The sequence below is a fragment of the Halichoeres trimaculatus genome, unplaced genomic scaffold (assembly GCF_033239565.1).
Source record: "Halichoeres trimaculatus isolate MK-OKI-2021-1 unplaced genomic scaffold, fHalTri1.1 fHalTri1_scaffold_8, whole genome shotgun sequence".
Classification (NCBI taxonomy): Eukaryota; Metazoa; Chordata; class Actinopteri; order Labriformes; family Labridae; genus Halichoeres; species Halichoeres trimaculatus.
The window spans coordinates 10,085,340-10,108,519 of record NW_027437186.1 but is presented as its reverse complement, the minus strand read 5'-3'; the positions used below and the strand labels follow the sequence as shown (position 1 = coordinate 10,108,519).

Genomic DNA, 23,180 nt, shown 5'->3' with positions numbered 1-23,180 from the left:
ACTTGGGAAACTTCTCTCTCCACACATGGAAGTTTTTCTGGGAAACGGGCACGTTTGCAAACAGGAAGTTGACGTCTAAATAAAGACCCCCTCGTACCCTCCCCCACGCCGCGCAGGAAGCTTGCTCGGCCCTTTTTTAACCAGTTACACAGACGGGAACCTTCGAGAGCGTGGCTGTAAATAGGCGAGGCCGCGGCCCGGCTCGGCCCTGCTCAGCACCGCAGCGGTCTGAACCCCAGCAGCCACGGGCCATCTTAACAGTGACTGTCGCTGCCATTTTTACCCCGGTGAGGTCAGGCCTGTGCCGGAGTCTGCTCTGGCCAACAATGTGATAAGTCATTGGGCTTGGTACGGCTGTGGTTCACTCAGTCCCTACTTTGGTGTTAAAGTTAGTCCACTTTGGGTCTCCAGGGTCAGTCCAGTTTATGACATGTCGTGGCCAAAACAGGCTGCATAAGCCCTTCATAATGGTTTGCATTTACGCTTCTTGCTATTGCATATTTTCATTCACGTATGCTGCAGCTTTTCTCTGATAAGCCTATTTCCTCTGTGGGTCTATGTCTGTGTCACTTCGGATGTAGCGGGGGCTGTTTAGATTTTTTCCCCCCTTTTTCACACAGGTTTTTTTCTTTGTACTGAGGGCCTTGCCACCCCTCCCTGTGCCCTCCGTGCCACCCCTGACTAAGTCGAGTCCTGGCCGGCTTTGTGGTGGCGGTGATACCACAGCCGTAATGACAGGGCAGTGCAGCTCTGCGTCCGCCTCGCCCAGCTGCCTCACCTGCTGCACACTCACCAGTTTACACTCTGCCACAGCACTGTATATGTGTGTGTGTGTGTGTGTGTGTGTGTATGTGTGTGTGTATAGTTAGAATAATGTTGCTAACACTATTACTAACTGGCTGGTTTTACTGACAGTGGCCATTATGTGGATGTCTCAGCATCCCTATTTGAACACACTTGTCACGCTACTGACATGCTGCTCTCACGCTGTGCTAGCTTCATGCTGATTCGCTGAAAACTGAGCGACATCTCCAAAACACAAGCACAGCCACAGTTAGAGAAAAAAAAAAACGTCTGAGGAAGGATTAGGTAATGCAGTTAAGCAGTGAACTAGCTCTTACTGTACAATCTGCTGCTGTGATTCTGGTGGAAAAACAATGTTGTCTGTCAAAGAAACAAAGCTTCTCATAGATATTGTTTATGTTCATCAAAATGCAAACAGAAAATGTTTTGTCTGTTTTACACATTTCTTTATTGTCACACGACCCCAGAGGTAAACAAGCCAGGATAACAATAGTATAGTGTAGTGGAAGCAGATTAATAAAGGAAACAGCAATCTGTGCACTCACTGCAGGTGGTCTTTTTTTTTTTTTTTGTTTTTTTTACTGAACAGCTAAATGAAGTATCTTAGCTCTTTTTATCCTCCGGCACTACTATTTTAGGGGTTGTGGGCTAAAAGTTTGGGAGCCCCTGGTATACGATACTCAATCCTTCTCCACGTTCAAACAGATTAAACCTGACGCCTCTTTATTTGGCCTGTCTGCATTGCTCACTGCTCCACATGTTCAGCAGATGCATGTCAGATAATCTTTCTGAATGCAGTTATGTCATTCTGACCCCCATGTTCACTTCATTCATACTTGGAAGTGAAACAGAAACACACACACACACACACGCACACACACACACACACACACACACACACACACACACACACACACACACACACACACACACACACAGGCTCAATGTGTCTCCTGTTACAGTCCAGCCTCACTCTCTCTATCTCTCTGTGTCTCTCTGTGTCTCTGTGCTGCAGGTGGAAGGGGTCGGCCTGTACTTCCGTCAGCAGCTCCTGCAGTCCCGTCATCGTGGCGCCTTTGAACTGGCTTATGTGGGCTTTGTGCGCCTCACCGACATGCTTTGCAGGTGTGTGTTAATATTCAGGGCAGGTGGCCTTAAAGGCAACAGCGCTCAAAGGCTGATAGCATTCGCTTCCCTCATGATACTGAGCATCAGTGTACCTTGTTATGAGCTGGTGGTTGAGTCCACTCAGAGAGCGCAGACCACCAAGATTATTGTGATTGTCACACATATAAGTCTTACTTTAATGTTATACTTCCTTTCAGCAGACTGTCTGCTACAATTTGGTGTTAGTTGCAGGTTTGTACCATGATTTGTTTCCTGACAGTGTTGAAAATTATGATGACCCAGTACATATTTCATATTCCAGATCTTAGTATCCAGAATATTGTCAGGATCTGAATCGTACTTTTATATCTGTCAGAAATTATGGTGACCTTGTCTTGTATTGTTTTGCAAACCATTTATTGTGGAGTTATATACACATATGGTGAAAACGGCCCTATCTCACAATGATAAAGAATCCTTTAAAAAAGTCCTGGATCCAGACGGTGATCCAGATCACCATCAAAATTTAATCACTTCTTCTTTATCCCATTTTGTACATTTCCTGAAAATTTAATCAAGACCTGTTTGTTTCTTTTTGAGTTATGTTTTTAACAAACAAACAAACAAACTCCCAAAAACATAGCCTGCTTGGTAATGGAAAACACCAAAATTCTGAAAAAATGTCTCAAGTTTTGATAAAAGGTTTCTGAGCTCTCATGAGGTGTTTTTTCTGTCGTTTTGATACTGAAGTTTATCCCAAAAATGTAATGGAAACAGATCCTCTGCTTCCCTTTGGTGGATGGCCCACAAACCCCATACACACAGCTGTGTACGGTGGTTTTGCTGATACCAAGGTTTCACCTACAACTAGGGCTGGGGGATTATGGTAAAAATAAGAACCCCGATTATTTTAAGTGATATTGAAATCACAATTAATATACACAACGATTCATTTATTCAAAAACTTAAGTACTGATTTAAAAACAACTTTAAAGAACCAGCAAGTGGCACATACAGTATTATTGATACACATAAGTCACACACACTAGCTGTGGCTGCACATGGAACACAGAAGAGCTATGAAGCACAGGAACTTGCATACATCTACACTGTGTGGCATATTAATTGTTTTTCTTCGATTATATCGTTTTTATGATTGTCAGATGGCAAAATTGAAATCACGATTAAAATCTGATTAATTGTCCAGCCCTACCTACAACCCTACACTCGGCGCAGGTTGCCAGCTCGTACAGGGCAATAGTCATTTGCTTTTGCGTAGTAACTGGCTGCTTAGGGGATAATGTGTCGAGTGCGATTCGATTCAATCCTCTTAGGAATGTAGGCCGGGTCATCCTGAAGTTTTGTTCCACAACTCCTCTGTCAACTCCTCTGCTACAATCCTCTCCCAAAAGTCTGCATTACATGCCCGCTGCCACGCATACGGACTCCAGCATTCAAGTATAAAAGCTTTATGCCTTTGTCTGTTCATAAAATCAGCAACAGCAGTACCAATGCACTTAAAAATGACATTTCTGGCTCTTAAAATGTTTGCGTTATTTATGGTTACTGGCGGCTTTATGCTTCATCTTGTCTTCACTCTTCAAATGATAGGGGTATCCATGGTTACTGCCGGCTACATCCTCCTGCCTTCTACCACATTCCACAAGTTGAATCTGGGAGGACAAATTTTTACTCAAGTTGTGCACAGTTTAGGTCATAATGGAAACACCTGCAAGGCGCAGTTGTACTTTATGGAAGCTTCAGAACTATCGCTTTTATTTTGATAAAAAGTGTAATGGAAACACACCTCTGGGTAGCCTGAGATACATGAGAAAACATTACAGTCTCAAGCAATATATCAAGGATTTCATCACATGAAAAACAGCCACAAATACTGCTGCAAGAAAAAAAAAAAAAAGAGACTGAATCTGCTTTAGGGCCTGTGCTAAATTTCAAAGCTCCACTTTCATAACTTCTGGATCTGCTGTCAGATTATATTGAGACATTCTTTGCTCTGATATCATTGCACAGAAAATCAACACACTGCATTAGAAAGTTCTGGATAAGCACAGCTTAGAGAAGAAAAGTTTGGATGTAGCTGGAGCTAAAACTGTCTTACAGCTCCTCACTCTCCGTCACCTCTGGTTTTAATGGAAATAACTCCACTGTTATTCTCCCGAGGAGGTGAAACAGCAATCTTTCACAATGAGCAGCATTAGGAATTCCTCACTTTGTTGTCCCTCCCTGTTTCCCTCAGCGGTGGGATGTGGAAGATGTCTTTAGCCCTGCAGCAGGTGATAAACCACAAACCCAACTTTGAACCACCCAGCGCTGCCGAGCAGTTAAAACAAAACTCTGTTGTTTTGTTCTTGTTCGGAAAGCAGTCTGGCTGTGTGTTGTGTAATGAGGCCGACATTCTCGTGGTTGTGTGTAGGACAACTGGGGGAGTGTGTGTGTGAGCGTTTTCAGTGTGTGGATGGTATGCAGGCCGTGTGCTGGGTTATGGGGTGTTGATTGCGGGGTGTTTAACCACGGCTGTTTGATGCTCTGGGATCTGGCTCTGCTGGTTCCTCTGTGTTTGCACTCTCTCACCGTGTCTCCCTTCAATCTTCCTCCTTTTCTCTTCCTCCGACTCTTTCCATCTCTCTTTAGTTTCTCTGTTTTCTCTCCGTTTAACTCAGTGCCTTGGGTTAGACATGTACATTTATATCTGGAGTCATTTACGGCACTGCTTTTTTCAGACACATTACCACAGCCTGTCGCATGAACTCCACAACCCCTTTATCATCACCACAGATCTCTTTCACATGGAGCCACTAAACTCAATGTTAATTTAGTAATTATAAGAATACACAAGTGGATTTTTATATTATTTTATAAATCTGATATTTATTGCACGGATACCGGTTTAGTGTTTTAATTCCAGTCATTTTTATTTTTGCCAACCCTTTTATCTCCTGCTGATTTAACCATTACCATGAATAATATTCTTTGTTATTTTTAATATTTATTAATTCCTTCACCAGTCTACCCTTTAACCTGTTTCAGACATTTATCATGTGTTTATCATCTGTTAGCCTGAAAATCTTTCACTTTTTTAGCCTTGTCTTTGCCTCTTGCTGTTGTTTTTTCTCTACTGTTTCACCTTTTTATCATTTGAAAAATTTACTAAAATTTTTTTCATTTTATTCTAAATCACTTCAGGACCTTCATACTGCATACTTTCTGGCCATTACTAAAAAGTGTTTCCTTTTTTTCATCTTTACAGTTTAACGATTTCAATTTTATTATTTCAATTTTTTAAACTTTTTTGTCTTTTTTTTAAATTAAGCTTTCTAACAACTTTCAGTCCCTTCGAGCCATGCCATTTCTTTGCTAAATACTAGTTTGTGACTATTTCTTGACATCATTTTAACTGCCATTATTCAGACATTACCTGTGCCAAGGAAGATTATGGTTTTTGGGAGTTTGTCTTTGAAAATCACAACTCATAAAGTAACAAACAGGTCTTGATTACATTTTCAGGAAATGTTCAAAATGGGATAAGGAAGAAGTGATTAAATTTTGGAGGTGATCTGGATCACCGCCTGGATCCAGGATCTTTTTAAAGAATCCTTTATCATTGTGAGATAGGGCCGTTTTCACCATATGTGTATATAACTCCATGATAAATGGTCGGATTACTTTGCAAAACAACACAAGACAAGGTCACCATAATTTCTGACAGATGTAAAAGTACGATCCAGATCCTGGCAATATTCTGGATACTAAGATCTGGAATATGAAATATGTACTGGGTCATCGTAATTTTCAACACTGTCAGGAAACAAATTATTGTACAAACCTGCAACTAACACCAAATTGTAGCAGACAGTCTGCTGAAAGGGAGTATAACATTAAAGTAGGACTAAAGTGTTGGTGACAATCACAATATGCTTGGTGGAGGTCTGTGCTCTCTGAGTGATTTTCTGGTTTGAGCTGTTTTCAGTATTATACCACTTCTTTAAACTATTTATTAAAATGATCTATTTTCAGAAATAGAAAACTATTTTCTTCTATCAGTTTCTTAAATCTGTATATAGTAGCTTTATGAATCAACTTGGTATTTTAGATGTATGTTTTCATAACATACATCTATTTCTGTAGATAGTAATGCTTTATACTGTGTATACTTTCACCATTTCCAACAGTTAAGCTCGATAATTCAGCCCACCATCCAGACTATAATCTAAATATTTAATAAGTGACTGAACAGTTTTTGACACAAGCTTACTACATTTCATGCAGTATTGCTTGGCAGCTTCAACCATTTCACCACATTTTCAGAAAGCAAGCTAATCTCTTTATTATAAAATCTTAATATTGTCTTAACAAGTTCCTCATCCTCTTCTCTTAATTAATTTTAACTACGCATCACATTTAGTAACTGCCTTTTCTCAACACACAGGTTTCATGCATGCGTAGCCCAGCATGTTTATGTTTTTTTGTTGAACAAGTAATCTTTCATGATATCCTCACAGACCTCAGAAGAATCTTGAGTTTTGAGTTGCTTCTGTTGAAAATAACAGTCTTTTAGTTGAGACCTCACCGGCTCTGTTTGTGCAGTAAGGGCGTGTGTTTCCCTGATGAGTCAAGACTGAGTGAGTGATGAAGTACTCTGCAGTGTGTTCAGCACATTGGATTGTTTTAATTTGTCCCCTGTGCTTTTCTGGCTCTTGTTAAAAAGCTGGTCAAACACAACTGAGGGTGGTTTCTTGCGGGTTTGTGTTTGTCCGTTCTGCTTCAGGTCATATTCTTAGCTTTTGTTTTTAAACACTCCAAAGTACAAGATGCCACAGGGATCTGGATCAATGTGTCACAAACTGGAGAGCAGGAATTTCCTCAGTAAAGTTTGCCTCTTTTAGAATGAACAAGGATTTACCACAGTTACTTAAAAAAGTATTTTGTGATCTTGAGAGAAAATTGTATGATTGACTGAATTATGTATTTATTATGTGACTGTGCTATAAGCATTATGATGTGTACATCTGCTCTTTATTCTGTTTTTTTTGTGTGTGTGTTTATGTGTGTTAGGAGTGGAAGTCAGGCCCTGCAGCAGCTCCCTGCCCGCTGGCTGTCTGAGGTTCTGGAGGAGGTCAAATCCAGCGACCCGTCGTCCAAGCTGTGTGCCACAAGACGCAGTGCTGGGATACCATTCTACATCCAGGTTTGTTTTTAAGATTAAACAACGCTTTGAGCTGTGAAGTGTCAAAGCAGTTAGTAAAATCTGCTAGTTAGTAAAGGAGTGGTGGCGAGAGTCTGATGTTTTAACTTGGAGAGCTTCAGAGCCCAAAAAATGTAGATATGTTGTCAGTAAACAGCACATTCCTCTGATGCTGTTTCTTTTAGAGCGAGTGGTTGAAGGTTGGTCACGTTGGTTTGCTCAGTTGTGCGTCTGACCTTCTTGGCTCAATGTTGTTGCTGTTTAAAACACACTTTGGATTTTGTTTATAAGGTTTTTTGTTCCTTGGCCTTCTGCAGCTCAATTTCCTATACTTTCATAATTCAGTTTGTTATTTTTTCAGTTTTCTATTCTTACATCTGGGCTTTATATTATTTTATTTCATTTTTACAAATCATATTGTCACCCTATTAAGATAGTGGCCTAAGTAATTTTTTGACAAAATTAAGCTTTTGGCTTATATCACCATGCTCTTTGCGTCCTATAGGAAAATGGCCTATGTCAAGGTTGACTTATTATTTCTGGCCTAAGCCAAAAATTTTGGATTATTAAGGATAGAATGTGTGACTTAGGCAATTTAGCAAGCTTTCATGATGGCGGCTGCTTCAAGAAGAAACATAATCTTTAGTGCAGAATAGGGCTGCACGATTTTGGGAAAAGGTGCGATTTGCGATTAGATGGACAATATTGCGATTGCGATTGTGCTTGCGATTTAATAAAAAAAGTTGTGTCATGATGAGTCTACAGACTTGCTTGGTTATCATGGAGAAAAATCTGAATTGCATGTGATGACATTGCGATTGCGATTGCGATTGCGATATCCTCTTTTGCAATTACGTAATTGCATGTGCTGACATTGCGATTGCGATTGCGATAATCGTGCAGCCATAGTGCAGAAGAAGCTCTAAACATGATTCTTGAATCAGTTTCTACTGGTTAGTGATTAGGTTCACTATCATAAAGACTATGACTAGTTATAGTTTAACTACAAATTTAGCTACTTCTAGCTAGCTACCTATTCCTAAATATAAATGAGCACAAGGCAATAATACCCCTCAGAGTTTAACATTAAAGAAATGTTTTTGCTTTTGGGTAGGAGATGTATGAGAATGCCTACTCAGCGCAGGATTGACTTGACATTTGTTCAGTTTAGGTTGGAGATCGTTACGTTTTGAGTTTGCTTTATAGAATTAAAGGACAGTAATGGTTAGGTTTTAAAAAGTTGTTGAGTTAAATAAAAAACCCAGCAGAGAAGACCTAAGAAGTGAGGAAAGGGACTGCCTCTTGACCAATTAGATTTACCTGACATTTTTGTGTTTATATGGAAAAAAATATTGATTTTTCTAATAATAAAATGTAGTTTCTTTTTTGATTAAACATATTTATTCTTCAATGTAACAACTTACAATGCTGTGTTCATGTCCAGCATGGAAGATCACCAACTTTTCCTCTCCCTCACAGTCACGAGGATGCATTTAGGTATCTATACATGGTACCTTTTGATTTTATGTGAATCGGTACTTTTGACAGAAATTGGCCAGTACCTATAAAAGTACCTACTTCGGTACCCATCCCTAAGCACTGGAATAAAAGGGCAGTTAAAGCCAGGTTTAAAGTTGAATAAGTCACACTGGAATGTTAGAAAAAGTGGCCTTAGTCACTGTATTTGTTAATGTTACATGATTGACACACACTGTTCTCTGCATGTCGACAGTCATCCACAGTGAAGGCCTTTTTGATTGAAAAGATTAATTAACATCATATGCTCTGTATTTGGTAAAGTTTGGTATGTTTTCCCAAAAACTTGAAGAAATGACTTTGGCTTTTATTTTAATAGGGTGATGTTGTACTAATAAAATTGGTAATTTGATCATACAATGTGAGACAGTGCATCAACCTGCTGAACAGAGAGGAGAATGAGACCCGGTTCCCAGAAATATAGGATTATGGAGCTGTCTAAACCTTTCTCATTCACCAGCTACTGCACCGGGTACTCATTGTGGTTTAAGTTCCCCAGACTTAATCGTAATCACTTTTTCCTGAGACCATAATGCTGGTCAGTGATGTGGTGTCCAGGATTTAAGCCTTTAATTATATATAAAAATATTAATAACTACGTTGACCAACTAGTAATCCTGTTGCTGACTAGTGAGGTGACATTAAATCTCCTAAACAAGCACATTCGAAGAGCCAGGCAGAGTAACTTAAGGACATAATATTAGTTTACTACAATCAGTGAATACAAGTTTCAAACGGTAACCAGACAGACCATGGTGCTGCTGGTGAGGTTCATAAAATGTGATGTCAAAGTCAGAAAGACTACGCAGTATTTTTGTCTAAAACTAGCTTTTTCTACAGGCAAATACAAATATTCTTAATTTCTGAAAATTGGATTGTTTTGTGCAACACTATTTTAAATTAAGAGGGATATCAACTGAGTCAGGCAAGACTTATATTTATCCCCATATCCCCGTATCCCCAGGGCCCTTATGCACGTTCAGTCATTAAACAAACGGGACCATTAGTCCTAACGTTCTGTTATGGAAAGGCCCGTTTGGCTGCAGCATTAGCCGCATGCACTACTGAAAATAATCGTCCAGTTAACTTATTATGCCATGGAAGAGACACAGGTGCAGATTACGTCATAACTAAGGGGAACCTCCTGAAAACCTCATCAAACAAATTCAAACTGAGCATGCCTTGTCCACTTGTACCACTCATTAAAATTGATAAACCTGGCAAGTGGTAACTGTGTGACTGACAGAAGATCAAGAAAAATATTTTTTAGTCGGAGAAATTGACAATTTATTTCAAGAATACACAAACAGCTGTTATCAGTGAGTCAATCAGGTAAACAAAGAGAAACAGAAAGTTTGTCAATCTTGAACAGAGTAATGTGTGTGGTGTTTCTGAGCGCAACAGTTGAAAACCTCAATAATAAAATCAGTAATATGAAAGCTGCTTTGAGGAACAAGCTCAGCAGCAATGCCCCAGTATGCCAGCATCTTGGAAGGACCCAGATGTATAAAAGAAAAGAGCGAATCAAACTTGTAAAACTGACAGTAGCGAGCCTCGCCAGTTTGTCTCCCTTATCTCATCTGTTCACTGAGAGAATGTGTCTCCTAAATCTAAATTTGCTGTATGGGTACACATTGCCACCAAAGGGCTGTGCACAGTCTTCTGTCACAGTCTTCCACATCTCAAACTGGAATGTCTTTGTGATGTCTTTAAACAGCTGATCAGGCGCTGTAATCCTGCCGTTAGCGCCTGTAATGATGGGGTCTACCTCTATTAAATCTAACTCTCTTTTGGGACGTTAACCTGACTCATGCATACCGCTAATCAACTTTTTTTCACCGTTGGTACAAACAATCTGTTTTTCCTGCTCATGGCTTGTCATGCACATGGGCCCAGGATAAACAATATGGTTTTACTCAGTGAAATACTGAGAATAATCGGGGTCGTCCTATATTTAGGTCAACACGGTATCTTACACTTAACACTGGGCTGTAAATGTTGTGATATTGAATGTTCATTGGTGTGTGAGCGTGTGTGTGTTTGTGTGTGTGTGTGTGTGTTTGTGTGTGTGTGTGTGTGTGTTTGTGTGTGTGTGTGTGTGTGTGTGTGTGTGTGTGTGTGTGTGTGTGTGTGTTTGCTCATGTTTACTCCAAACAGTAATGTAATCGGTGGTTCTTAGCATGCCTCTGGAGCTCTCATGCTGTAACAACACTGAGGTTCTTAATCCATTAAGTATTTTTTACTCACATGAACACACACACACACACACACACACACACACACACACACACACACACACACACACACACACACACACACACACACACACACACACACACACACACACACACTACAAACTGTCCTCTTGTTGACCCCTCTCTGTAGCCATCAGTTGCACACACTTCTAACTGTGTGTTGTAATCTGTGACTAATGCTTCTATCCACCTGACTTCCTCAAATTCTACACACAAGGACATGCACAGGCACCACACACACACACACACACACACACACACACACACACACACACACACACACACACACACACACACACACACACACACACACACACACACACACACACACCACACACACACACTTCCTGTGATTACTGATATTAAAAGTAGACATGACAGGGTTCTTGTTTTATCACAGCAGTACTTTGCTGCTCTTTCTTGTGGTTATTATGGGTTGGAGACACATGGCTGCACTGCTGACATCACTGACTCTTCTGTGTGAGGATTACAGACATTTGTGCTGTTTAAAGAAGAACATTAGAAAAGATCTGAAGTCTTTGGATAAGCCAGAATTAGTTTATTCTGAGATTAGTTTTGGAGTCGATTTCGGGGGATTTGAGGGGAGCTGAACGAGACAAACAACAAACATCAAAATGACATTCAAGGAACATTCCCCTTATTTTGTGTCTTTATAAAATAACAGTTAAGTTGATTACACAGTGAGTTAAAACAATACGTTCTTCACTGTGTGCTACATATACACAGCATGAATAATGGACTCGGTCAGAAAGATGTAACACTTTAGTTTGCTGACTGCATTTTTCAAGTTCTGAGTCTGGCCTTTCAGTCACTACCTTGCTTTTTGGTGCCTGAAGTAGGAATGTCCTGATCAGTGGATCCATTTTTGATTGATATTGAGTATCTTCCAATAAACAAAAGCCCAATCTAGTACTTGTATTTGACTTGATAATAGATCTGCTTATCTTTTTTTTTTTTTTTTGCAAGGATGAGTTAACCAATTTACTAAAAATGTAGTCAGCTTATTCCAAGATATGAATAAGATTATACTAAGATGGAGCCTTGAGGGACCCCAAAAGCTAGAGGGGCCTTTGATGACAGGAGCAGTTATGTTTTCACTTCAGAACAATACCTTTAATGCAGGCACAAAGCGCAAGACATGATAAAAGAATCTGGTTACGAACTGTGGCAAATGCGGCAGTCAGGTCTAAAAGAAACAGCTCAGCAGAGTTACCATCATTAGTTAGTTCAACAGTTCGTAGAAAATCATTAAGGACTTTTAAAAGTGCTGTTTAAGTGCTGTGGAATGATTTAAATCAGACTGAAAATCTCAGAAATGTTGTTGAAATCAAGCTATGACTGCAGCTGGTTAAAGAGTACCCTCTCTAAAACCTTTGACTGAAAGTTTGCTCGCAGCTAATTGGCCTCTGAAGAACCTAGTTAACCATCATGTCTGGTGATGGTCACAGAGCAAGTTTCCTTTTCTTAATTTGCTAATTAGAATTTTTATTTATAGGGTTAGGGTTAGGGTTATTTTGGAGTGGGTCGTTACTTTGTACGGCTCATTTGTCGGTCGTGGACACCAAACTTTTTCTGTCTTCAGTTATATTTTTTTATTTTTGCTCCTGTGTTTGTCTGGAGATCCTACATGTAACTATGGCTGCATTGTTTTCATGTGAAATTAGCTGTTAGCAGTCTGTAGCATGTCAATGCTAACTGGTGCAAGGCCTGATGTTTTCCCACAAGGTGAGAAGAAGGAGATGAGGATAACGTGCTGGTTCTCAGGTGAGAGCTAAGAAGTGACGACATGGACCTGTCCTTCCATCCATTGTTATTGGGAACGTAAGATCTATCTCTGATAAGATGGATGGGCTTGCCGTGCTAACCCAGCAACAGAGGGAGTACCAGAGTGCAGAGTAGCATCATGCTAGTCACAAACATGGCTAACAGAGCTAACACCAGACACCAACGCCACATTGGAAGAGCTTCACCTGCTGTGAGCAGACAGGATCCAGGAGACAGAGACTGAACAGACTGCTGAAGAAGCTTAGTCCTGGACCCTGTGGAGGTGGAGGCTGGCTGAACTGGAGAATGATGGACAAGCTGTCATCATCTATTTTCTTATTTCTACCTTTTTCTATACACTTTCTTACTTTTGTTTTCTTGATTGCTGCTGTGACTCCTCCTGCATTACTGCTCGGGGATAAATAAAATATTTTCTATTCTATTCTATAATGGCTTTCCATCTTCAAGTGGACTTTCTTCCAAATCTGAGGTTGAGGGTCTGATCCCAGCTCCAGCAGCCCACATAAAGTCTACTCGGTTAAGACACTGAGCCTAAAATATCTGTGTGAAAGTGAGATTGGCTCAACACCTAGCATAGCAGCCTCTGCCACTGATGTGTGAGTGTGTGTGGAACGACGAATGTGACATAAGGTGTCAAAGTGCTTTAAGTGGTCAGAGGATCAGAAAAGAGCTCTGGATGTGCTGTTTGTCCATCGACCAATGATCATTTACCAAGCAGGGTTGGCAGGTTAAGTTCAGTCAGACATTTTATCATGCTGCTCTGTGGGCACTGACTCACTTTTGGAAGCTTGTGACTCTCTGGTGTTCTTATCAGACTCCAACAAACTGCAGAAACACAGACAACATTGTCAGTTAATCTGATTCAGACTGAGGAGACATGGACTGAAATCTGCAAATTTTCCCTTTAAGATCAGTATGAAAGGAAAGATGATAGGATGAAGGAGACAGAGGGCAGAGTGGAGGAAGTCTGGGCAGAGCCATGAAGTTGACACCTTGGCAGAGCATCTGGCTGCATTCCTTCACACTGAAACAGAGTCGGATCCGGGAACGCTGCCTCCTGCTCCCTCTATGCTGGTCTGGACCCATATGGGACAGACTTCACAGGAACGAGGCTAGACCTACGCCTCCCCCTCTGACAAATCCTCCGCAACCCCCTGAGAGTTCAGCAGAGCCAGACTTTGGCACTCCTCCTCCTCCTCCTCCATCATCTTTCCCTCCCTGACAAAACTACAGTCTGAGCCAGAACACAGACACACAGCTGGTTCCCATCAGCTCAGTAAGAGAGCTCCTCCTCACCTTCTTCCTCTTATCCCGACGCATACTGATGATGTCATTCAGTGAAGATAAGTTCAAACTTGTGCAGCTGACCTCCTTTTTATATTTCAAACCTGAATACTCAGGCTTATAGAATCAAAAAGGTTGTGATAGAATTCAATCCCGTTTGATGCTGGAGATAAATCATTGTTTTTTAAAAACCCTTTGAATTGCTTTAGAATAGGGCTGCAATGATATGCTAATCTCGCAGTTCGATTCCATTACAAGTGGGGTGCTGAGTCTATTCAAATTGCGATTCTTTGGTTATTGTGATTTTTAGTTTGCTTTTTTTAACACCAGACCATGTGAAAAAGTTAAATAGAATAAAACAAAACTTTATTGTCATTGTAACAAGTACAACAAAAGTGAAGTCACGGCAGCAATCAAGAACACAAAAGTAAAAAAATAAAACACCTCCACAGGGTCCAGGACTGAGCTTCTTCAATCATGGTCCATCTCTGTCTCCTGCAGCAGGTGAAGCTCTTCCAATGTGGCATTGGTTTCTGATGTTAGCTCCATTAGCCATGTCTGTGAATAGCATGATGCTACTCTGTCCTCTGGTATTCCTTCTGTTGCTGGGTTAGCACGGCTAGTTTGTCCATCTTATTGGAGATAGATCTTTTGTTCCCAATAACGATGGATGGAAGGACAGGTCCACGTCATCACTTCTTAGCTCACACCTGAGAACCAGCATGTCGTCCTCACCTCCTTCTCCTCACCTTGTGGGAAAACATCAGGCTTTACACCAGTTAGCATTGACATGCTACAGGCTGCTAACAGCTGATTTCACATGTAAACAATGCAGCCATGGTTACATGTAGGATCTCCAGACAAACACAGGAGAAAAAGTAGTAAAAATATCACTGAAGCCACAAAAAGTTTGGTGTCCATGACCAACAAATGAGCCATACAAAGTAATGATCCACTCCAAATACAACGATTATGAAAAAGAGACAAAAAATTACAAGAAACGGACGAAGAGAGAGCTGCTGTAACAGGCAGCCATAGCCAACAGGGTGGCGCCTAGCAAATGATGATGATTATGTCTACAGACTATATCAGGATCCATATTTTCCCATAAAATATGCATTGCGAGTCGAAGAGAAACATTTCACCCTCTGCTGGAGAAAAGTGGTAACTTTTTTCCCAATCCAGTTTATAAACGAAGACTGAAATGAAGAATTTGAAAACAAAAAACAACATCAACATAAAAAAAAATTGACAAAGAATCCCTATTTTGATACTGTCAAACAAAATCCTGCGATATTGATTTTTATTTTTTTTCTCCCACCCCTACTTTAGAAGTAAATCTAAAATAGTTTGAGTAGACATAACCAGGAACAAACATGATTAAAGTATCATTCCCTTTTCAGACATATACTTTTAACTTTATGCCAGATTTTACAGTTTAAAGCGGTTTTTTTCCCACTCATTAAATGTGTTTTCATTGATCTACCTTTTTCTGTGTTTACATGTTGAGAAAAAAAACAACTACCGCTCAGGCTAGAACAGAGTCTTTAATATAAAGTGGTTTAGGTGGCTGGAGTTCAAAATAAAAGTAAAACAAACAAAAAATAATAATAATAATTTATGGAACAAAATCAGAGGACTAATAGCTATAAAATGACAACCTACATTTCTGCTGCATACTTTACAAACTGCTCATCCACACTTGGTTGATGTTTTCTGACTTTATCTAAAGTATAGAAGATGAAATGATCACCTCTTCTTCATCACCTCTTTTGCAGCTCTGAACAGTGATACACATTGTTTGAGCTACAACAGTATAGCAGTTTGTATGATGTGTTTTTCTAAGCACTGACTCTGTTTTATGTTTGTTTCCCTTCAGGCTCTGCTCTCCTCTGAGCCCAAGTCGTCCAGCTGCAGTCTGCTGAAGATGACCATGAGGGAGCTGATCGCCCTCGCCATGCCGTCTGAGGACAAGAACACTGACAGCTCCACTGTCCCTCAGGTTTGAGACCAGTGCTAAATCTATCAGTCTGTTATCTTATTAAATCTTAATATGAGAGCTGTTTCCTGAACAAGAACCAAAGAGTGCTGCCGACTTTTGTCCATTCCATTGTCCTCGAATGTGGTTACATTTATCATTTAACAAAATGTCAGAAAGCAAGTTGACAGCTGCCCAAACTCTAAGTGTCATTTTATTTGGGCTTTATTCTGAACTTACATGTGTGAACAGAACAAATGAGATGTGGATTGGCACACGTTTGTGTTTAACATGTCCTTGTGGGGTCAAAATTCTCTCTAATTTTTTGCAGAGTCGTAGTTTCTTATTTATTATTGCTCTGTTGATGTTTTTCTTCTGCAGGTCCATGCTCTGAACATCCTCCGGGCCCTGTACAGAGACACTCGTCTGGGAGAAAACATCATCCCGTTTGTGTCAGAGGGCATGCAGGCCGCCGTGCTGGGCTTTACCTCTCCTGTGTGGGCGGTGAGACTTAACCACCCCATTTTCTCTTTATCTTTGTTTACATTTTTGTAACAGCTCAACATATTCCCTTTGTATATATAAATTTCCAATTTTATCAGTTAGGATAGGCTCAGTATTCAACCGCAGCACATACCACAGCCTCTGAACCACCTCTAGAAGAATCTCTAACTCAGACTGAACAGAAACTGTCACACACAGCCTTCAGGGAATGAGGATTTTCAGCTCCTCCGTTCAGCTTAGCCCCAATCAACACACACTTAAGTGTGCATCTGCAGAAGTCAACAGTCTTGAACAAAGTGTCTGCTCCCTGAATTCCCCTCCTTCATTCTGTGTTTTCTGTTTCCCAGGTGAGGAACTCCTCCACGCTGCTTTTCAGCACTCTGATCACGAGGATCTTTGGAGTGAAGAAGGGGAAAGACGAGCACTCCAAGAAGAACAGGTCTGTGGCTCCTCCATCTCTAACAGTTCCACTTCACTATCATGTGCATCAGAGCAGAATGAGAATCACAAAAATAAGGTCCTGAAGATTCACAGAAGAAAGAGGAAATGTGGCTCTGAAGCTTCTCTGTAAATTCAATGACTTCAAAACCAGAGAAACTCTGCAATAAAAAGAATCGGCTCGGTGAAAAAATCTTGTTCATTCTAAATTTGGATGTGACAACCATACTTTTTGTAACCATTTCAAGAAATTGGAAATTTAGACATTAGATGTCATGCATACATATCTGTATTTAACATTAACAAACAGGAAACTTTTAAAAAGAAAGCAAAGTAGATGAAAGAACAGAATATTTTACAACCCATTTGAAAAGTAAAAGCAGTTGTTGTTTGAAACCACCAGGGGGCACTGTTGTAACATCCCTGTCCATTCAGCTTTTACCCGCCTGAAGTCACCTCCTTATTGTTTGGCGATGAACTGAACTTCTGTAGAACTAGAAGTACAAAAAAGACACCCAAGTAAACAAAAAAAGGTGTTCCAAGTTAAAAATAGAAACACAAGGTTTTAGTATCTCATAATTAATACAGCTGGGACATTTCTGTTGTTGCTGCTCTCATCTGCTGCTATCAATAAAGCTCCAATAAAAGTGCTGCAGATGTGTTTCATCACAAGTTTGAGCACAAATAAATCGCTACATCTGGTGTGATGAGAAGATAACACAACTGTGCACAACATGATCCAGCAGGACAAAAAGTACTGTGTCACACATTTGGGAAACGTTTTAGTCAGGGGTGAGAAAATGAGCATAAACAACTTTCAGAGGATTAGTGGTGAAAGCTGCAATGATCTCAGACATTACGCTAGTATAAACAGGCTCTAAGATATTAAGCTTTAGTTTCTACAGTGAAGACATTTTTCTTGTTAATTTAGACTGACAATTAAACTTAAACGCTGAATAATTCGATGGTTATTTGTATATAAGTTTCCACTGAGAAGGGATAAATAATTTTTACCACAGGAGGTTATGTTTACAGGACAGTGTGTTTGTTTGATGTCTGTGAAAAACATAACTCAAAAAGTAACAAACAGATCTTCATGACATTTTCAGGAAATGTACAAAATGGAATAAGGAAGAAGTGATTAAATTTTGGAGGTGATCTGGATCACTGTCTGGATCCAGGATATTTTAAAGGATTCTTTATCATCGTGAGATAGGGCTGTTTTCACCATATGTGTATATAACTCCACCATAAATGGTCAGATTGCTTTGCAAAACAATACAAGACAAGGTTACCATGATTTCTGACAGATGTTAAAGTAAGATCCAGATCCTGACAATATTCTGGATACTGAGATCTGGAATATGAAATATGTACTGGGTCATCATAATTGTCAACACTGTCAGGAAACAAATTATCGTACAAACCTGGAATTAACACCAAATTGTAGCAGACAGTCTGCTGAAAGGGAGTATAACATTAAAGTAGGACTGAAGTGTTGGTGACAATCACAGTATGCTTGGTGGAGGTCTGCGCTCTCTGAGTGCTTTTCTAGTTTAAAAAGTGGTGTGAAAGCTTTAAATAGTGTTATTTCATTTTGATTGTCTTTTGGCTGGAATCAGCCTGAGAAAGATAGAAATACACATTACTGTAGTATATTACAGTGTCCATCCATCCGGCTATACCCCCCCTCTCTATCACTCGCTGTATGTTTAAGTTCTTCTATTTCTAGACTTAATATTTTCATCCTTTTAGGTAAAGCAGTGTTTTGCACCTTATTTAAATGGATAGAGAGTTTTGGTCAGTTAACCTAAGCTTGAAACGTATTAACTCACAGCCCCCCTAGATCTGCTGAAGACCATCAAAGCAGCTCTTGTCATAAAATTGAAACTACTTTGCTATTTTTATTTATTTTGATTTTGATTTTGATTTTGATCCTGGTCTTTTATTTTGAAGAGGAGACAACCTCTGCTAACAATTAAGGTCCTCAAGCAAGTACCTGAAACACTATGGGGATCTGAAAGGAACAAAACAGAAGAGAAGAAACAAGCTAGCTGCAGCCCTGCTCCTCACTTTTCCATAAAAGAGTGTCAGAGAAACAGGTTTTGTTTCATTTAACCTGAAACTGGTTTATTTTATGTTTTCAGCTGTTTGAATCTCAGAGGTTTCTTTTCTGCTTCTGGTTGAAACTTTCTTAATAATCACCAGAGGGTCAGTTTAAGAATACTTCCCTAAAGTCAGCAACCTGTCCTGATGTTGCCCCTGCAGTTTGACTTCAGTAACGAGCTAAAAAACCAAAGTGCTGAGATTCAGCCATTAAAAGTGATGAAATCCAAAGTCTTACTGGAAGAAGATTTGGGTTATTGACAGTCATAGAGTGATTTTATTCTTACACATTTTTAGGTCAAAGTGTTGGGATTACAAAAACCCACAAAAGTTCTGTACAATGTGCCAACTATAATTTAGCCTGAGAAGCCGTCAGCTTGTGAATGTCTGGTTTCAGAGGGTTGGGTGTTTATAAAATGAAGTGAGGTTGAAGAATTGGTTTAATTTGAACAGTCTCAGTTTGAGTTGGAAGCTTATCAGCTGTTTGGTTCTACTCTGCTGTCAAGGATTGTTTGACAAATTGTGGTTTGTTCCAGAGGTTTCTGGAAAAAAAGAGCTAAATTATTACCAGCTCCCAGTGCATGTCAAACATCCATCAGAGGATTTGGAAACCAGATAATGAAACTGATAGCTGCCCTGGGTCAAGTGTTTTGGCTTTCTTCACGTTGGTTTATATGATTTATTGAATCCATAGTAGGTGCAGAACAGTTGGAGAAATAGTAACAGGCTCCCGCAGATTAAATAATCTCATAGAAACTATACTGAAGCTTTGGTTAAGTTTGAGTTAGCCTTAGTTCACAAAATCTGCAGTTCAGGTAGTATCACCTTTTTGTGGCCATGGTGTTCAGTTTGCTGTACATTGTTGTTGTTTTCAGCACCTCTTTCTGTCTCCAGAAAGATGTCAGCTGTTGAAACGCAAAACTGTTGAGTATCCAACAAACCAGTGAGCATGGTGGAGGTCGCTACTGACTTTGTGCAAAACAGGATTAACAGAGCATAGCATATATCCTAACAGTCCATTGTTAGCAGTTTTGTTTCTATCAATAATGTCATTTGTAGTCATGTAAAACCTGAAAGAATGAAGCATTAAAGCTGGGTCATTAAAGCTGGGTGAGACATTCTTAGTTTCAATATACCAACTATATACCTCATTAAGGAGAGTTGCTACAGGCTGTCCCAGAAGTTGCTAAAAGTTGCTTTAAGGGGCTATGAGAAGTTTCTAAGTGATATTGAAAAATTCTCACTCCCAGATATTTTCCTGATTGTAATCCACACTTTAAAATGAGACTATCAGCACCAATATTGCTGGTTACAGGTTATTTTAAATTGATACTTCTTAACTTCCAGGTCGGGTTGTCCAGGACCGGATTGATATCTAGGTCTCTATGACAACACCACGCAGATGGAGTTTAGTAGTGAGAAGAGATAAAACACAAAGATCAGTGTTTTTCTCTGCTGAAAACGATTTCTGTGATTCATTTTATATTGATGTTGGACACTGGAGCCTAACTGTCGGACAGAAAAAAGGACAGAAGAAAAGAAGAAAGCTAAACAGGAGAGAGATACAGCCCAAGCTAAAGGCTAATTAGCCTTTAGCTAAACTTGATGTTTAGCTGTTCAAACTTGAGAGTCTATCAATAAAATGAAGAGTGAGGTTACGTTAGCTCTGCTTGGTGGATGACTGGCAGGAAATAGCTAACCAGGATTTACTGACGTAACACATTATAAACATGTCTTGGAGCATTGGTCTGCTAGCTGGGCTAAATATAAACAGCTACTAAACTACAAACAAACTGACAGTGTTAACTTGTTGTTACGTTAGTCTACAGATACATCAGAACACTGGGCTAACATATAGCCAGCTGCTACAAGGTTGCTTGATGTCATGTTTCAAACTGTAGCGCTACGTAACTGTACTGATAAATCCCTTACCTCTTGAACAAAGACAATTTGGTTCTATCTGATCTCCATTTAATTCCAAAACAAACACACGCCTCGCTAAAAACAGTTTACGACAGTGTGCGAAGACTTAATGCCACAAGGTGGCGAGGGAGTGCAATCACAACAGATCCCCCTCATGGCATCTTTAATGATGCAATGGCCTAATTTTATTAACAAAGTAACTGTCATTGGTGCTGTAAGTAAGAGGAATAACATCTTGGGAGAAACAGAAATCAGGTAAAACTCAACATCATAAATTTGTTTAGAACTATAAATGAACTTTCTACTGTCTTTTCTGGTTTTTATTTTTCAATGTGAAAATATCAACCCTCCTTTATCTGGGCTGGGGACTAGCCAAAGTGACCCCAAGAGACAAACATGTGTGAGGTATTTGCACACAGTGGCCTGCCCTGGCTGAAGCTGAGAGTGACTGTGACTAATGACAAATTTAGTAACTCTTGAGTTTAGGGACTCTGATGTGAAAGCATGTTTTGATTTTACTCTTCTCAACGAGCAACGGGTGCTGCCGTGGGCCCCTCCCCTATCCAAAACACTGAGAGATGGACAAGTTCTCCTCACTTGCAGCATCACTGTCAGTGTCACTGTTAACTGAAAACATGGATGCTACTTGCTAGAAAGATTTAAGCACTTTTGGTGCTGAAAACTTCTATCCGTTTCCATTGTCCTTTGATACCAGCTACCGAAACGCAAAACTGTCATGTATTCCACAAATCAGTGAGCCTGGTAGAGATGGCTACTGTCTTTGTGCAAAACAGGACTAATAGAAATGAGGACTGTCAGTTAAAGTTTATCTAGATGGTGGGTTTTCACATATCATATCCTCATCTCAACATTCTCTTCATTTTCTGTCTAAGTTGATGTATTTCTGCTTGATTTGACTTAAAGCTCCACACAGAGAGCAGATATAATCAAACAGGAACAATAGTTTGTGCTGTTTGGCTGCAGCTCTCTGATATCTGCGCTGCGGTCTATATCCAGCTCACAGTGATTTGTAAGCCCGCAGATAATCCCAGCTAAAGTTTCACAGGGCTCCTCTGTTTCTCTTTCCTGTGTTTCTATTGGCTGAATCCCTAACAGCCTCTGACACTCTCAGCGAGGCTGCTTGTGTTTATCTCGTCTGTTTCCACTCGGGATTTTAGTCTGCTGCCCCCTCCTTATGTAGCTCTCAGTGAAGTCACCCTCTTCTTTCTTGCTTTCCTTCCCATTACTGCAGGAGCCAAACTCTAATATGCACATGAGACGTTGTGATAAAAAATATTTTATAAGATTTGCTTCCATACTCATCTCTGCCTTCCAGAAAAGTGCTGTTGTGCTTACAGCGTATCTGTAAACCATTTCCAAAGAGGGGAATTTTAAACTGTTCTAACTAAATATATTACAAGATAAAAAAGGAAAAAGCTTTTGATTTCTTTCTACTGTTCAAAGCCAAGACTTCCATTATTTTCAGAGTCAGTGATGTTTTCATTACTTTGCATTAAATAAGTTGAAAACATGGTAGACATGAGTGCAGCAGGAGGCAGTTTGGATTGTTGTCTGCATCACACTTGACCTGAAGGTTGTGCTTATGCTGGAGTCTGGATGCATTTTACTATTTCAAGAAATGTGTCACAGTACACCAAAATACTAATGCAAAAAATGTTCCTGTTGCAAGTATAGTTAGATTAATACTTGAACACTGCAAAAACTGAAACCTTATCAAGTGTTTTTGTCTTGTTTTAAGTAAAAATTGTCTTGTTATACTTGATATGAGCCACATTCAACTGGCCAGTACAGAGAAATGTCTTGTTTCAAGTTATTGCAAGACATAATGAGGTCTGAATTACTGTAAGAAGTGAAAAAATCTGCAAATGGAACAAGAAAAATTTGCTTGAAACTAGAATAATGACTTAATACAAGTAACTTTTCTCTTGTTCCTTTGGCAGATTTGTTTTACTTGTTACAAACAATTCAGACCTCATTTTTGTCTTTAAAGAACTTGAAATAAGTCATTTTTCTGGACTGGTCAGGTGAACGTGGCTCGGTTTAAGTCTAAACACTTGATACAATTTCAGGTTTTTTCTAGTGAACACTTTGCTTAGAATTGGGAATATCTCAAGAACCACAGAAGCTCTGAATTAAAAAGAACTATATAAAATGTTCAGATCTGTTTACATGGTTTTACTTCCAGAACTGCGCAAGCTCTGTACAGGTAATCTTT

General features: G+C 39.7%; 1 protein-coding gene across 1 annotated transcript in view; it reads left to right on the top strand.

Moving 5' to 3' along the window:
- Positions 1-23,180, top strand: part of thada (THADA armadillo repeat containing) — a 124,951-nt gene that overhangs the window by 20,420 nt on the left and 81,351 nt on the right. The window contains exons 22-26 of the mRNA XM_074675144.1: positions 1,820-1,929; positions 6,985-7,117; positions 15,875-15,997; positions 16,355-16,477; positions 16,825-16,916. Coding sequence (XP_074531245.1) covers positions 1,820-1,929; positions 6,985-7,117; positions 15,875-15,997; positions 16,355-16,477; positions 16,825-16,916 — 581 coding nt within the window. The remainder of the gene's footprint in view (positions 1-1,819; positions 1,930-6,984; positions 7,118-15,874; positions 15,998-16,354; positions 16,478-16,824; positions 16,917-23,180) is intronic.